This window comes from Lepidochelys kempii, chromosome 11 (assembly GCF_965140285.1).
Source record: "Lepidochelys kempii isolate rLepKem1 chromosome 11, rLepKem1.hap1, whole genome shotgun sequence".
Lineage (NCBI taxonomy): Eukaryota > Metazoa > Chordata > Testudines > Cheloniidae > Lepidochelys > Lepidochelys kempii.
Genome location: NC_136390.1, coordinates 7,869,884 through 7,887,610, shown reverse-complemented (window position 1 = coordinate 7,887,610; position 17,727 = coordinate 7,869,884). Strand labels below are relative to the sequence as shown.

The window sequence follows — 17,727 nt, the reverse complement described above, 5'->3', positions numbered from 1 at the left end:
CCTGAAAGATGGTCTCTCAGGACTAAGGTCAACACTTCAGTGAGGTGATGGAAGGCAGCTTGAACACCTGCACCTGCTCTGAGGGTCCGACATCTTTCATCTCCATGCTGTTAATGGCTCACTAAAGTCATGAAGGGACAAATCCCACCTGAGTCAAGAGCAAAACTCCAAAATGATGTCGAAGGCAGCAGGAACTAACCGAAAGTGTGGGAGAAGGAAAAGAGTAAGAAAATGGAGCCAGTCCTCCTAACTGAGAACTTGGATGGGGAGAACAAACCAGTTAGCCATCTCCATATTGTGTAGTTATGGTTTTGCAGGGAAAGGCAAGGGAGTTTCCGGGACCTACTTGGAATCCAAGGGCTGTTTTACACACTTGGAAGGAGGAATGCAGCACCTAATGTCTGTTCCTCTAAATAAATCAGTACAAGTTTGTCTTAAAAAACCCCCGAGTCCGTTCCTTCCATTTGTAAATTACTTTAATTTAAATATTTTGAGGTTAACAAAATACCCTTTGAATCAGACATGCCCCCAAAATACAAAACAGAAACAGAACCTCCTCATAGAGGGTAACCCCCCACCCCTTCTTTTCTACACTGGAGTTTATGGACTGTGAGCTGGCTGCCCTCCAGGGTCTGACACAAGGTCTGGAGTGCGGAGAGCAGCTGGAATTCATTTTCTTCCTTCAAATCAATGCACTCTCATATGAAACTGCATTTTGGCATCTCTGTCTAAGAGAAAGTTCAGTGCAAAAGAAACTAACCCCAGCTGGGTTTCTTTCCAACCCAGTGCTCACTGAGCAAAAAAAAAAAAAAAAATTGGTTAGCCCTTCCCCCTGCCCCCACACATACATTGACTGTACCAAACAAAGGGTCATTCACGGCTGCTAGAAATGGGTCACATGAAGAAATGTTTGCAGATAAAACCAACACTTTAACCCCCCCGCCCCACACACACTTTTTAAAATAAACACCAAGGAGCCGGGGATTGTTGACCGAGAGTCCTGGTCCTGGATATTCCCTCCTCCTCGCCACGCTTGCAATCCACTCTGCACCGCACGCAAACCAGGCCAAGCTCCAGCAGTCTGGCTGCCGCTCAAGTATGTTAGCAAGTCCAACACCTCCCCCTCCCCCCCACGGCAAGTTCCTCGGTGTAAGGTCCACTGTTCGAAGCCTTACGGTGCAGTTAGGTGGTACGGTGTGTTTTGCTAGTGCTTTTTTAATTCACATTAGGTCAGGCGGGGGAGCCAAGAGCCCCCGGGTCACAAAATCACACACTGCAGTTTGTGGGAGCCAGTCGCTCTGTCTCCTCGCCATTTGGTCTTCTTCTTCTTCTTCTGGCTTTTCTCTGGGATCTGTTGCCTGTTTGGAGGAAAGAAAGAAACAAACCCAGTGAACCATCCATAGTGTTTAGGCTAGGGGCAGATAGACAAGTATCTCTTGAGCCCTAAGAATCAGACAGAAGAGACCCCTGCGGTGAAATGGCTATCCCCACTCATAGACCCCTACGGCAGGTGAACCTCTCCTCTTCCCTCCTGCACAAAGAGATACGGGACCAAAACAAAGAAAGAACAAAGGGATGTGACTCTGTTGGTGAGAATTTAAATAGCCTGGCACAGCTCCTACTCACACTGCCATGGAGTGAGAGAGACACACACTAGAGTTCAGGAACAAACTGTTTTTCCTGGGCTCAGACCAGCAGGCACTGCATTTATCCAGGGCGCTCGTACCGTGTTTCTGGCCAGTTTCTTAGATGGCTAGTTCTCGGAGATGGGGACAGTGTCCTCCTGGGTGCATGAGCAGCTCTGAACCCATCAAAGGCCCTCCTGGTATTCGATAATAGTAATAATTCACCAGATCACTGCCAGCTGCCCCATTAGAGTCAAGGAGCTGAAGTTAATGAAGTTAGGAGTGAAGAATAGCCATCCATCTGGGATGGGGGAAGGGAAGCCTCTGGAGCAGCAGCAGCTGCTAGGAAGAAGGACGGACGGTATTGTGACTACAGCAAAGGTTACAAAAGGGGGCTAGGGTAACGTTGCCATGGCAGTGGATTGCAGAGACACATTTCAGAGGCGTATCAGAGGGGTAGCCATGTTAGTCAGAGGAGATTTGCTATTCTCACCCCTTCTGCTAGAGGGAGCGTGACCTCTACTCACCCTGCCCCCATCAGATGATCTACCAGGGTAAGCGGCTCACCAGTTTTCAAGGGGTAGGGGAGAGGAGCATGCACAACATATTAATGCCAACGGGAGTTATAAGGTCTGAAGTGAGAAGGCAATATACTGTGTCCTGGTTAAAATACAACCCTTCCCTCTCTCCCCAATGTCAGGCTGGGCCCCGTCATCTGGTAAATATGGTTACCCTAGTGTTCGGACATGCTGCATTATAGCCTACTCAGCCACCGGGGAAACTGAGTTCTGAGCAAGGGACTACAGAGAAACAGAAATCAGGGGAGAACTAAAGCCTGTTAAAACAACGAGGAGTCCGGTGGTACCTTAAAGACTAACCAATTTATATGGGCATAAGCTTTCGTGGGTAAAAACCCCACTTCTTCAGATGCCTCTTAAGGAGTGTTTTTCTACCCACGAAAACTTATGCCCAAATAAATCTTAGTCTTTAAGGTGCCACCGGACTCCTTGTTGTTTTTGTGGATACAGACTAACAGGGCTACCCCTCTGATACTTAAAGCCTGTTAAAGATTTACATCTGGCTGGAATTTCCCCCAGGTCAAATGAATTGATTTGGAATCAATTAGCGTTGGGTGTTTTCAAACCTGCTGTTCAAATGGGTTCTGCCCTGTGCTGCTAAATAAAACATTTTCCAATCTAAAGTGCTGAGTGGTTCAGAAGGAGAAAGTGCTCTGGGTCATTGCCAGACGCCAGCCCTGAGGAGGACACTCCAGGCAGCATGAAATCAAAGCAATCAGAAATGCACAGCTGGGATTCCCTCGCAACTGTCTTCCACTGCAGCCCTCAATCACTTCAGTCAGCAACTTCTGTGGGTGTTGGATGAGCAATATCTTTAATGCTACTGCAGTTCCATTCGATTTACACTTCTGTGTCACTGAGGGCCTCCCAAATGCTCTAGGTTACAAGCTATCCAGAGTCACGTCATTTAGAAAAGGGGACTGGCTGCTACGCACAGGGCCAGATCCTCAGCTACTCTAAATGGACACAGCTCCATCAACCACTAGATAGTTTTCCCTTACACTAATTGCAGTGGAGCTACCAGTTTACACCCGCTGAAGATCTGGCTCAGAGTTGCAGAATAAACAGGAGAAAGGAAGGCTGCGTAGTTAAACGCAGGATTAGGAGTCAGGAGACTTGGGTTTGATTCCACAGACCGTGTGTCTTCTTGGCAACTCACAAAGGTCCGAACCATAGTCTCAGGAACAAATCAAATCTGTGTGTTGGGGATCTACCTTAACTACCTCCTCAGCTTGTTATGAGCTGAGCGCTGAACAGAAAGGATAAGCTAGCCACACCAGACACGGGACACAGCCAGTGTTGTGGGAGCCCAACTCTTGTGATTTGATCACGAGCCTTGAGATATTTGGTGTCTTTTTCAAAGCCCCAGCTCCTGGAGTCCTGTTACTTATGTGAGAATCTTAGCTTTGATTTGTTTTTAAAAATGCTACTAGCCCTTATGGTTGCAGAGAAAAGCATAAAAATGAGACCCTGAAGGGCTCAAAGACTAGAAAGCCTAAAGCTCCCTCCAAAAAACAAACAAACAAAAAAACCAAACTACACCCCAAAACAAAATTCAGCCGATCTTATAATGTGTGGAGCCTGATGCATGATTTTGCAATGCTTGGGGTTGCCAATACTGCATAGCTAAAGATAACTGATTGGTCCTTGACTTCTTCCCCTCACCCCCAATCACAGTCTATTGAGATAAAATTTTGAAAGACATGTTTAGTGAGTTCTTTCTAGACAGTTAACTCTTCAGAGAACTGACCAGACCCAAATCTATTGTTTAGAAGTATGATTAGGAAGCAAGGTAACATTAGCAGCATTATACAAATCTGATTTCTGGCAGATGATCCCAGAGACAGAGAATTAGCCCCTGCCCTGTGTTACAGTGGAAGAATGCTCCATGGCAAATTTACAGCAGGACGGAGGGAAGCTCAGGAAGATCCTGACAGATCTACTGACCAGTTAGATACTGGTACCACCAACTATGTGGACTGCCCCAGGCTCCTTCCAGCCAATCCCAGCACTTGTAAGAAAAACTGGGAATCAACCAAATGCAGCTCTACTCAGAAGGAGCACAACCGTTGGCCACCAGTTGCCATGGTATCCATCAGAGTATGGCTCACGCCCCAGGTCCTTATGTTTGTGAAGCAATTTGGAGATAGGTGCAAAGTATTAGGAAGTTTTAAATGACATTTTCCTGACTACAGGTGAGCTAACAATTTGTGACAAAAAACGTAACAGATGATTTTATCCTATTTCTGATTGTGGCTAACCCTTGATTGTCTTTCAACAGTCTTCTCAAACCAGTTCAGCAAAATGTAGTTAGTTTCGATTGGCCAGCTAAGTCATGTGGCATCATTTCTGTTCTTTAACTGAATGAATGCACAAGGTTTTTATTTTATTTTATTTTTTTTTTATACTGAAGGCAACAAGGCTGATCAGGTGTCTAATTTGGCTGGTGGAACCTTTATAACAGCTGCTGATGCACACGAAGGAAAGAACCCAGACATGACTGTAAGGCCCTGGGGTCCATTTGGAGGGGTGGCACATACAGAATATACATTTTTAAATTTAATTTGTTAACTGGGAACATTTGACCTGGAGTCACTGAGAATCAACAAACAGGGAGAGCCACCATACCAATTATAGGTTTCAGAGTAGCAGCCATGTTAATCTGTATTCGCAAAAACAAAGGAGTATTTGTGGCACCTTAGAGACTAACCAATTTATTTTGTTAGTCTCTAAGGTGCCACAAGTACTCCTCTTCTTCATACCAATTATAGTGATTTTTCAGAATAGCATTGGATAGCGATAAGAGCTCAATATAATAAATAGTAATGACTGGCCTACTAATTACAAGGTACAGAATAGTTCAGAAACATCCAGGGACATTGCCAACTTGTATCTGTAACTCTTCAATAATTTTCTGCCCACACCCTCCTTCTGCCAGCTTGAGATGATTTTGGAAGAGTGGGTAGTACCATCTGCTTTCGATGGACGCTGACTTGAAGCTGTGGTAAGATAAACACTAACAGAGAGGCACCTGTGTATAAATGCCTAACAAGTTTCATTGCTGGGGAAGCCAATTCTTCCACCTCATATGGAAAAACTATAGCTTCACCTGATAGCATTAGTTATTAACCTAACAGCTTTCTTTGACAGGGTAACAAGCCTTGTGGTTATGGGCGTGGGTGGGAAGAGGTAGATGTGGTTTATCTTGACTTTAGTAAGGCTTTTGATATTGTCTCGCATGACCTTCTCATGAACAAACTTTGGAAATACAATCTAGATGGAGCTACTATAATGTGGGTGCATAACTTGTTGGAAAACTGTGAACCACTGATAGCTACTCACTGGTTACAATCAACCTGGAAGGGCATATCAAGTGGGGTCCTACAGGGATCAGTTCTGGGTCCAGTTCTGTTCGATACCTTCATCAATGATTTAGATAACGGCATAGACAGTACACTTATAAAGTTTGTGAATGATACCAAGCTGGGAGGGGTTGTAAGTGCTTTGGAGGATAGGATTAAAATTCAAAATCATCTGGACAAAAACTGTAGAAATGGAGTTGATAGGATGAAATTCAATAAGGACAAATGCAAAGTCCTCCACTTAGGAAGGAACAATCAGTTGCATGCATACAAAATGGGAAATGACTGCCTAGGAAGGAGTACTGTGGAAAGGGATCTGGCGGCCAGAGTGGATCACAAGCTAAAAAAAGCAATCATCATTCTAGGATGTATTATCAGCAGTGTTGTAAGATACAAGAAGGAATTTTTCTGCTCTACTCTGCACTGATTAGGCCTCAGCTGAAGTATTGTGTCCAGTTTTGGGCACCACATTTCAGGAAATATGTGGACAAATTGGAGAAGGTCCAGAGAAGAGCAAACAACATGAGTAAAGGTCTGGAAAATATGACCTATGAGGAAAAACTGAAAAAAATGTGTTTATTTAGTCTGGAGAAGAGACAATTGAGAAGGGACTTGATAACAGTTTTCAAATACATAAAAAGTTGTTACATGGAGGAGGGAGAAAAATTGTTCTCCTGAATCTCTGAGGATAGGACAAGAAGCAATGGACTTAAAGTGCAGCAAGGGCAGTTGAGGTTGGACATAAGAAAAAACTTTCTAGCGGTCAGGCTGGTTAAGCACTGGAATAAATTGCCTAGGGAAGTTGTGGAATCTCCACCACTGGAGATTTTGAAGAACAAGTTTGACAAACACCTGTCAGGAAAATGTCTACACAATACTTCGTTCTTCCTTGAATGCAGGGGACTGGACTAGATGACCTCTTGAGGTCCCTTCCAGTTCTACGATTCTATGATTACAGAAGAAATCTGTTTGCAGCAATACAGGTCACTGAAGTGGAGAAAAACAACATTCAAACCTAAGGCCTTTAAAGATTCTGCAGGTGGCACAATTGGTGTCATAAAAAGAAGACAGAGACAAAATATTTTCCCGAAGTTATAAGTGTTGGAGGGGGAAAAACATGAACAGGTTCATATTCCAGATTGAGCAACTGGAGAACTGGGGTGAAATCCTGGGCAAAATTCCATTAATGTCAGCAGGGCCAGGATTTCACCCAGAGAGTGAAACTGATTTTCCAAAGGCTGCGGACGAAGTTAGTGGCAAGGCTAGAAACAAAGCCCTGCTCTCCAAGATGGAAGACCCATGGCGTATCCAGTAGACCACAGTGTTTCTCATACAAATTGGCTTACGTTTCACTACTTAGTGGGTAGAAAAAGTGAAATGTCACCTTCAGATTAGAAAATAGCCAATTCCTTCAAGTTTTGGCCACAAGAAAACAACCAGACATTGTAATCAAAATGACAGTGTAATGGAAATCCAAACAGTGCCATCTTCATTCACAGACTTACACTGATTCAGAAAGTCAGCAGACAAAAGCGAGGTGGAAATAGCTTCAAGACTCTTCTGTACAATACAATAGTTTAACTGTCTCTCCAGTAATTTTGCTCAGCAAATGCTAGATGCTGTTATCTGTATCGTGTTTTGGACTACACGTGAAAAGGGTGCCTTAGCCACTCGTGACAGTTCAAGGTCTCCCTGCGCTTATCTTAGAATAGGTGCATTCTTACCAAAATCCTAGTGTTTTTGTCCTTTTGTGATTAAATTCTGCCAAATGAAAATTCTTCCTGGAGTTTCGGTTGGGTTACTCACCTCCCCTACTTAAAAAGCTGCTGTGTGACATGCATGTGTACTGCCAAACAGAAACAAACACCCCAAAGCTCCCTGCTCCTTGCCACAACAAAAGGTGGCTGCATTTCAGTGATGGGGATTCTTTTTATACACACACACGTATATATATATATATATATATATATATATATATACACACACCCACACATCCTGTATTTTTATATTACAGCCCTCATGAGGTCAACTGAAACCAATGATATACACAAATAAGGACTTCTGGGGTCAGATTCCAGTGGATTAGGTCATATACAGGACTAAATGCTGCTTGCAGACCAGTTAGTCCATAACTCTGGTGTTTGTATCTTTGAGGTTCCACTGTAATATTATTCAGTCCACTGTCTAAAGTACTTTGGAGTACTGCCCTATAAGAAATGCTATGTATTAAATACAATGGGATCCCAGTTATCTAATTTAACTGGGACCGGGGCCAGATTAGAGAACCAAAAATCCAGATAAACTGGAGAACGGGCAGCAGGGCGCTGACTGTCAGCCCTGGGAGGCTGGGGCTCCTGCTGTTAACCTCGGTTAAATGGGGTTCTACTTTATATTACTTCCAACACAGAGAAAGTTTTAATTTTGAAGTCACATCTGCAACTGGGTGAAACATGTAGTGGAGTTATGGAAATCAAAAGTTTCAGAACCTTAAAACAATAAGGACACCTGGGAAAACCATGAGCAAATTTTCAAAGACAGGTGCGAGCCACACTCAAAAGATTACTGGCATCAAAACAGAGGTCACAGTTAAGACCCAGGATGTATGTGGAAAACTGGGTAGGGGAAATGGACAGGATGTCTGTGAGTGTCTGCAGAAGAAGGTTATATATGTAGATATACGGTTTTACATTTTATTTTCTGATTTTTATGGATTTGAGCTTTGCTCTGGTGTTCCATCTGATTTTCAGGAATACAGTATAACACCAGATATATCGTTAGTGTAAATTGGTATAACTTCATGGACTTGGAGCTGGGATTGTTTAGCCTGCAGAAGAGAAGAATGAGGGGGGATTTGATAGCTGCTTTCAACTACCTGAAAGGGGGTTCCAAAGAGGATGGCTCTAGACTGTTCTCAATGGTAGCAGATGACAGAACGAGGAGTAATGGTCTCAAGTTGCAGTGGGGGAGGTTTAGATTGGATATTAGGAAAAACTTTTTCACTAAGAGGGTGGTGAAACACTGGAATGCGTTACCTAGGGAGGTGGTAGAATCTCCTTCCTTAGAGGTTTTTAAGGTCAGGCTTGACAAAGCCCTGGCTGGGATGATTTAACTGGGAATTGGTCCTGCTTTGAGCAGGGGGTTGGACTAGATGACCTTCTGGGGTCCCTTCCAACCCTGATATTCTATGATTCTATGATTCTATGACTTCAATGGAGTTATGCTGATTTACGTTAGCAGAAGATCTGGCCCACAGTTTTTGTACTCCAATATCGCCTGTTATTATTGATCACTAATGTAGTGTCTGGAGGTACTGCAGGTGAATCCACTATATTTGAAATTTTTTACGTGCAGTTAGATCTCACAATGTTGAGTATGGACAATGAAGATTTTATACCTTAAAAGATAACTACATTTTGATAGTTGTGTGCAGGTATAGAACAAGCAGCCCTAATAAAGAATAAAAGAGCAGGCTCTTGGTTCCATGTGTTCCAATGATTCATGAGTCTTCTGTCAATGGAGGTTAATAGATGGCTGAGTAAAGTGTTTTATGGCTCACCTGATTACTCTAACAAGATCATGGAAGGCTTTATCAACATTCAGAGGTGGGTCCTTGGCACTAGTTTCTATGTATGGGATCTGAAAGACAAAAGCCCAGCATAATAAATACTAGTAACATCTTACATGTGGACAACGAACCTATCTCAATTGACAACCCAAGGGACTAGAAAAAAATGGATGCAAAACAGAGGGTTGTCCTATAATGACTAACGCAGAAGGACTGTACTGAATAGATTTGGGGACACTTTCAGGTAGTCTCTTAGAGCAATAGACTGTTTAATAAGGGTGTTCTCAACCATGGAATTAATAGTACAGCATCGTTCATCTTGATATCTCTCAAAGCCCTTTGCTAACAAAGTGGTCTAAACCACTATGGGTTAAATCCTTGCCCCATTGAAATCAATGGGAGTTTTGCCGTTGGTTTTAATGGAGCCAAGATTTCACCTTACAACAACGTACAGCTGTGCTACACGGGAGGTTGGGGAACAAAGTGAAGGTTATATCCAAATGAAACTGCCAGGAGAAAGGCAGGTAAGTGAAATGTTGCCATGACATCAAGGTTAATTTGCAGAAAGGACACAAAAACACTTACCAAAGATCACCCCATCCTGTAAAATGTGCAACATACAAAACAGCTGGAAGCATAAAGTTTCAGATTTGGGGGGAGTAATTGCAGAGTTATTAGGAGAGATGTTCATTTTCCCTGAGATGTACTTGAGGACATGAAGACCATACAAACAAAACAAAACTATTTACCATGCCTGCCAGAAGTTTGTTGGAGATTGCTGAAAAACTAACACCTGCCAAAAATTCCTTCCTTGCTACACTGCATTTTAAGGTTCTTGAATGGTGATTTCTACAGGTACCTTTCCGACTTTGAAAAACTTCTGTTCGGGTGACAGAGAAGGTCATTTTCTATTGGCAGCCAAATGGACTTTTGTGGTCACTTGTAGCATACATACCCAGCAAAGAGCCATATTTGTAACCCTGGCTTCTGATAGCGCATGTGAAAATTCTGCATTTGCACATATAGCACCTTCCACACCCCTGAAACTGAGCACAACTCAGGAGCTATGTGTTGTGTTCTTGTTTAGGTTGACTGGCTCTCTGCTCTTCCACAAAAGCTTCTTTACAGGGGTGGGAATAAATATACGCAGAATGATTTTATGTTATCTTTAAAAGTCCAGTGGGATGCGGCAAGTTCCATTAAGTCTTTTCCATGACTGTGGGCATTTAGAAGCGATTAACCTAGTGTAACGGTGATTATAATCTTACTTGGGAGCCATTTCTGGAGCCAAACTGCAGTATGGATAGCAGGGAACTGAGATATTGGGTCTGATTTATATGGGTTTTACACTCATGTAATTCCATCATCATCATCAACGGACTTACTCCTGATTGACAACAGTCCGAGATCAGAATCAGGCGTATCTACTAACGACCTTTTCTGCATTTTCATTTGAAGAGAGCATTCTGTCAATCTTGCATGCACATTCCACCCACCTGCAAATAACTTGCATTACATGACTTTATGATCATGTGTGCAGTATAGCTGCAGCCATGCGGATCCCAAGGAATTAGAGAGGTTAGGTGAGTGGGTGAGGTAATATCTTTTATTGTACCAACTTCTGCTGGTGTGAGACCAGGTTTTGAGAAGCTGGGGAAGGGCGGGGGGGGCGGAGGGGGGGAGGGGGTTCCTTTTCCATACCTGAAGAGCTGGTCTCTCTCACCAACAGTAATTGGTCCAATAAAAGATATCACCTCACCCACCTTATCTCTCTAATGACTATGATCATCATAGCTCAGCTGTAGTATGCTGCAAAGAATTGGCCCTGCTGGAAGTAACCTCTCTATATACTACTTTCTTTGCCTTTTATTTGAAAATGTAATTGCAAGTGTTTAATTATAAGAGAAGCGATCCAATTAAACTCCAAATGCGGAATGAATCCCATTCTGAACGCCTGTAATGAAACTTAAAAGAGTGCAACTGCCAAAACAACATGCAAACAAAGAAACACCCACAAACTTACATTATGTTTAGTTGCCATTTCTCTTCCTTGTTCCCGAGTGATTTTCCGCAAATGCATTAGATCAACTTTGTTGGCCACCAATATCATTGGAAAAGACTCTCTGCAAGTAAGCAATATGAGGAGACTTTCAGTGTAAAGTGTTCAGAGAAAGCTTCCTTTTCAAAGACTACCACCGTCTAGCATTTTCAGCTAGAAAGACGCAGCATGTAGGCATTTACCACCATAGTTATAATCAGGTGCAGATGGATTAGATTTTTATTGGTAAATGTTGGTAAACATCGATTTCACTGTACACACACAAACCGATGAAAAACACTTTCTTTCTTTGTTTATCTGTATATTTTGATTATCAATGAAAAATGCTGCCTCAGAATTTAGTAGAGCCAAAATCCAGAGATTTAGACTTTTGGATTACGCTTGTAACAAATGGACTAGTGAATGAATAGTGAAAACAGGTATGATTTGTTGATTTAAGAATATTTACTTTGTATATTTTGACATGTGATATTGACAATTTCAGTTAAAAGTTTAGAAAGCTTTAACTTTTTGAATCTCAAAGTCTACGGTCATTTAATAATTATCATCCCCCTCCCCTAATTTCCTGCAACTGTGAAAACTGAAAATCAATTAAAAATGGGGGAAAAATGCTTAAAACCCAGAATTTCATGGAATTGTGAAAATTGATAAAAATCTAAAAAAAGCTTAACAATAAACATCACTATTATCTTTTGAAATTATAAAAAATAAAAATCAAATTCTTCCAAGCCTAGTTATAATTACAAGCAGGATCAAGCAATCACACATTATCACAGAAGCAGAACTCAGATATCTATTTATACATTACCTAGGCAAGATATTTGCCTTGGTAGTTGGCACATTAAATTTATACACAAACAGTTGATGTACCTGCAAGTGATCAAAGCTGCTGTTTTCTTATAGTTTAAGAATAGGCTCCACCATGATCCAATATTCCTATCAGTTACACAACTTCAGTACTTAACTAATATTGGTCCATATGCATAGAAGAAAATTAGTGTAGGCATCCAAAGACATTGTGATCAAGAGAAAATGGGCAGATTTTCAACATTTCTGGTTATGGCTTCTGATAAGTTTCATTCAAGCCAGGTCTCAGAACTATGCTCGCAAATGAGAACTGAGGGAAATGATGCAGTGTCCATACGGTAACATTATTTTGGGGGGACAGAGGAACATATTGGGAATATTTTCATGGCGGACAACAAGTTTGTTTCGATACACACTTATTGCGAGGTACCAAAAATATCCTGAAGGCCTATTTGGAATATTCTCTATTCAGGAGCTGGTGGACTAAAAGAACAATACTATTACCTAGTGCCTCCTGCCTCTAAAAATACAAGGGAATGAACTACTATCCTTAAGTATCAAAAATTGCCTAACTTTACAATAATTGCTCTAAGTAACAGTCTACAGATACTTCACTGTAGAGCGATAGGTTTGTCATGTCCATGCCTTCTATGACAAAAACTGGGCTAAATCCTGACCTAGTGTAAATCAGCATAGGTCCACTGAGGTCAATGGAACTATGCCAGTTTACACCAACTGAGGATCTGGCCATAAGTCTTTTAGGTCCCGCCCCCCCAAAACAATCATGATTTGTCATTAAGGGTCGTATTCTACTGAGCAAGACTCTCCCACGAATTTTTACTCACCAGGCCCTATGTACGTCCAACGGACTGGAGTAATGAATGGAGTTTAACTAGTTTTGAAACTACTAAATAAGATTAAATGGTTTTTACTATTTTATTGTAAAACAATTGATTTTCCCCAACTCTATTTCTTCCGGGGAAAAAAAATACAAAAATAATATTATATATATATATATATATATCATGGGCCAGCATTTTTTCCTTTACTTTCTAAAATGATGATTTCTATATTTTTTGCAATGACAGAGCCATATTTGCCATGACAAGTAGCAAGCCTTACTTATTTGTGTAAAACTTTTGACTGGAATTACTTTAAATTCAAATGATTTTTCTGTCTCCATGTCTTTTTTTCCACTGAGACAGAGAAGGACTTGGTCTTTTCTCTGACATACTGCTTCATAACTGTGGCTGGAGATAAACTGAACACAGGTTTTTGAATTTCCATTTACTCTTACAGTTAATTATGATAATATGGTTTTAATTTAAATGTCTAAGCAATAATGTATCTTGATTCTATGTCTATTCTGGGGTAAATGCTTTGCTGTCTTCAATGATCCATTCTTCTCTGGTTGGCAGCACAGTGGTAGAAACAGACTAAATTTGGACAGTATGTAATTTGCCTTATTTACGTCAGAAATAAAACTCTGGTCATTGTTCCCTGTAGTGAGTTGTATGATTGCTAGTTGAACAGGACAAATGAAGCTATTGACTTCACAATGGTTAAATGTACTAAAAAAGGCACGGTCTTTTAAACAACTCTTCCAAAGAAGGAAACCTCTTGGATTTCAAATATCCAGAAATAAATGCTTAAGGGGGACATATGACTGTTAAGATGAAAACACAGCCAGATTCTGGTCTCAGTTACACTGGTATGAATCTGGAGTAACTACTGAACTCAGTTCAGAATTCAGTGCCATGTAGAATGAAAAACTCTTTATCCAGGCTGCTAATAGAGCGTTGGCTAATTAAAATGATTCCAGTTCTTAAATAAGCTAAATTTACTTTTTATCATTTGAACTGTTTGTTTACTTTATGCGCTTCATGCAGCTTGAGCTGGAAAAGGAGAACATTTTTCTTTCTAGTCAATTTCACTTCCCAGTTCTCATACACAAGCTGCTGTGTTTAGGTTAACAACACCGCTGAAGGTGGGATGGGGGGAGAGGAAAGTTTCATATCAAAACCAAAAGGGCGACCCATTTTTATTGAATTTAATTAGATAAAACACATGTCTATTCATAATAGGTTACAGAACACTGTTTTGTTCTCTCTCAGCTTACAAAGACTTCATTGTCGACCTAGCTTAGGCTCAGGATTTAAGAGAATGTGGTAGATATGAAGAAAATCCCACTTCTATATCTAGGAGGCAAATAAAATGATTGCTATTTATGTTCATCTAGATGCAGTAAAAGGGTAGCTTTTCCTTCATTTCCCACTCTTGTGGGCTTTGTGTTGGACACTTCACTGGAAAAGCATTCCTGCAATACTCCTCTCATGATATGAGTCCACCCCTCCTTTTGGGGAGTTCTTCACAGCTGAAAAGCCAGCAACAAGGACGGACTCCTCTGGCAACTTCTCTTGAGGTCTCCCTTGATTAAAAAAAAATTATGAATGGAAAAATTAAGTGCTTTAAAGCTGCAAGCATGCATGATCTAGATTCACACTCCACTCAGTGAAAATGGAAAACACTTATGTGGTAGGATGGAGAAGAGTGAATTATTAACAAGATAAAAAGATCCTGTGAGCTTCCTCTTTGATCTTTCTGGAGTATTGGCTGACCACTGGTTTAGAGCTCTAATATTGCCTTCTCTCTTTTATTCACAAATGTTAGACAACTGAACTGTCCACCCCATGTAAATCTTCCATTAACCATTCATTCCCAGACACCTAAATGCAAGCACACAGAGCTGCTGTTCATTGAATAAAATAATAATAATAAATAAATAATAACACCACCACCACCTAGCTCTCAGCGCTTTCCATCTATAGATCTCAAACCACTTGGCAAAGGAGGGTAAGTGACTTTACCCCATTTTATGGATCTGGAAACTGAGGCACAGAGTGGGGAAGTGACTTGCCCATGGTCACTCAGCAGGCCCGTGGCAGAGCTAATACTAGAATCCAGATCTCCTGGGTCCCAGTGCCGTGCTCTACTTGCTGGATCATAATGCCTCCAAAGCAGCAGGGATTCGCGTTAAGGGAGCTCTTCCCTCCAGTGCACTCACCGGTCTTTGACTCGGAGAATCAGTTGGTGGAACCTGTCCACGTGTTCAAAGCTGGCTTTGTCTGTGACTGAATAGACTATAAGGAACCCGTCCCCCGTCCGCATGTATTGCTCCCGCATAGCGCTGAATTCCTCTTGTCCTGCGGTGTCTAGAACTAGTACAGGGGAGGAGATTGTTAGTCATTCTGCTGACATTGCCATCACTACATTACATCTTTCTTCACGTTCCTACCTTCACTGAGATGACTGTCGGGATCCGACAGGTGCCAGGCAAGGCTACTGGTTTGTTTCCTTGGTCAAATCAGGTAGCAGGTTTGGTTGGTGATCACAGAACATTAATAGCCACATGAGCTAGTCGAGTGAGAAGTGCTATCAAGCCCTGCCCCCCGCATTGTGCCATTGCTATCCAACCTTCATTGCACCCTCTCTTTCGCTACACCTACCACCCCTGCACAGGATTAGATGGCTTCCACCTTCCTCCAAAGCAACAAGCATTGGTTGCTGCCCAAAGCAGGATACTGAATTAGGTGCATCAGCCCTCTGACTGGGCATGGCTAACATCCTCAATTTCTGCCTCGCCAATCTCGCTGTTCCCTACACAGGAGACTAGCAGGGTAGGTAGATACCAGTTCAGATCACTCAGCTACTCCATTAACTAGCTGACCACGTGGAGCTGGGCCACACATTGGAATAATTTCTTTTTGTTTACATTCCTTGTCCAAGAGATTGGAGATTTATTAAGAATGTCCAGAGTTACAGGTAATAAACATTTCAGATGGGATATTAAAATTGAGCAATGGGCTTGGGCCCTGAAGCACAAACTCTTAGAGATCAGGATGAGGTGGGCGGGTTATCTCATGTTGGTCTACTGCGGGATTCTTACAGCCATCCTCTGACACATCCTGTGCTGGCCACTCTCAGGGGCAGCCCACTGGACCTCATAGGTCATAGGTCTGACGCATTCCTATGAGTTCAGCCAGTCAAATCTGCACGCATAGATTCACTTCTGTAGGCAGCGGGAATGCCCCAGAATGGTGACCTTTGAAATCATGGAGCATCGGATGAAGCAGAGGGGTAGCAGCTAACATGGGATCCTCCAAGCAGAAATGAGAACACTATGCAGAGTGGGACATTGGCTATTCAAATGAGTAGGGAAGGTACTGAGTTAGAAAAGTAAAGCTGAGAACTGTGGCAACTGGACATGTTGCCTATCAGTGTTTGCTGTCCACATATGCACCAGGAAAGGAGGCATCGGGACATAAGCAATCTACTGACTAGGCTGAGGGTGCTGGACACAAGGTTCTCTTGTACAGGTTTGTGACCCTAATGAGCACTCCTTGTTTGCATCAGATGTTGAGGCTGCCTTGGTTTCTAGAGGATAAGCACCCTGGAGCTGCTTCAGTCCTGGTGGTACCTGCAGAGTCAGCATCAGTAGCCAGCCATCCCAACCTGCCAAACATAGCACCGGTAGAAATGTACTCTGCTATCTGCCCCTGTGCATTAGGCCTTCATATTCAGGAAAAGTGACTGGTCATAGCACAAGCTTTTGGAGATCATAGGTATTGTGTTGAGAGAACTTCTAAAACCGCACATCATGGGGCCTACCTGCCCCGAGCTCCAGCATGAAGGCCTTTTGCTACTCCAAAATTATTTGTCTAATAGAGGGGTGGCCAACCTGCGGCTCCGGAGCCACGTGCGGCTCTTCAGAAGTTAACACGCGGCTCCTTGGACAGGCACCGACTCCGGGGCTGGAGCTACAGGCGCCAGCTTTCCAATGTGCCGGGGGGTGCTCACTGCTCAACTCCTGGCTCTGCCACAGGCCCTGCCCCCACTCCACCCCTTCCCGCCCCCTTCCCTGAACTTGCCATGCCCTCGCTCTCCCCTAACCCTCCTCCCCAGAGCCTCCTGCATGCCACGAAACAGCTGATTGGGAGGTGCGGGGGGGAAGGCGCTGCTCAACCGAGCTGCCGGGGGGTGGCAGGCGCTGGGAACCAGGGGGGTGGAGTTGATGGGGCGGGGGAGGGGGCTGCTGACGTATTACTGTGGCTCTTTGGCAATGTACATTGGTAAATTCTGGCTCCTTCTCTGGTTCAGGTTGGCCACACCTGGTCTAATACAGCTGCCCCTGAAACCGAAGGACTCATTCCTGAGCCACATAAGGAATGCAAACCTGGAACTAGTAAAGGGGCAGCAAATGCTAGCAGCAGTGAGCATGGAACAGTTATACAACATCTTGTCCCACTCCTCGAGGACCTGGGAAGCAAAGAGAACTTCGGAAGGGTGCAGGCTTGTCCTTTAGTGCAAATTACAGTGCGACACAACCAGGGCTGCTTTATGTCTCATCAATTTCCATGCCTTGGGCTGAAGTACATGGAGACAAGAAAATGGGTATGGGGAGGAAGAGGATGGGAGAAACTTCATCCCTCCCCACATTCCTTATACCCATGAACAAGGACCAGCTACAATTGGCTGGGAGTGTGGGGGCAGACTCCACACAGAGAATGCCGTGCCACAGTCTCAACCCACACCAGCCAGTATCTCTGGTGGGGCAGGGACAAGCTGTACCCTGGAGCCATCCTCCACTGCACTCCCTCCCCTAGAGTCCTTGGGAGAATTCTGGCTGCGTCAGCTAGAATCCCTTCCCCAGGGCTCTCCCTGCAGCATGGCC

General features: G+C 43.1%; 1 protein-coding gene across 3 annotated transcripts in view; it reads right to left on the bottom strand.

Moving 5' to 3' along the window:
* Positions 1-458: 458 nt before the first annotated feature.
* MRAS (muscle RAS oncogene homolog) overlaps positions 459-17,727 on the bottom strand; it is a 60,030-nt gene continuing 42,761 nt past the window's right edge. For all 3 annotated transcript variants that reach the window (XM_073305034.2, XM_073305035.2, XM_073305033.2), the window contains 4 exons: positions 15,061-15,214; positions 11,154-11,253; positions 9,122-9,201; positions 459-1,358 (listed from right to left, as the gene is read on the bottom strand). In XM_073305034.2, the coding sequence (XP_073161135.1) occupies positions 1,259-1,358; positions 9,122-9,201; positions 11,154-11,253; positions 15,061-15,214 (434 nt within the window). In that variant the 3' untranslated portion in view covers positions 459-1,258. The remainder of the gene's footprint in view (positions 1,359-9,121; positions 9,202-11,153; positions 11,254-15,060; positions 15,215-17,727) is intronic.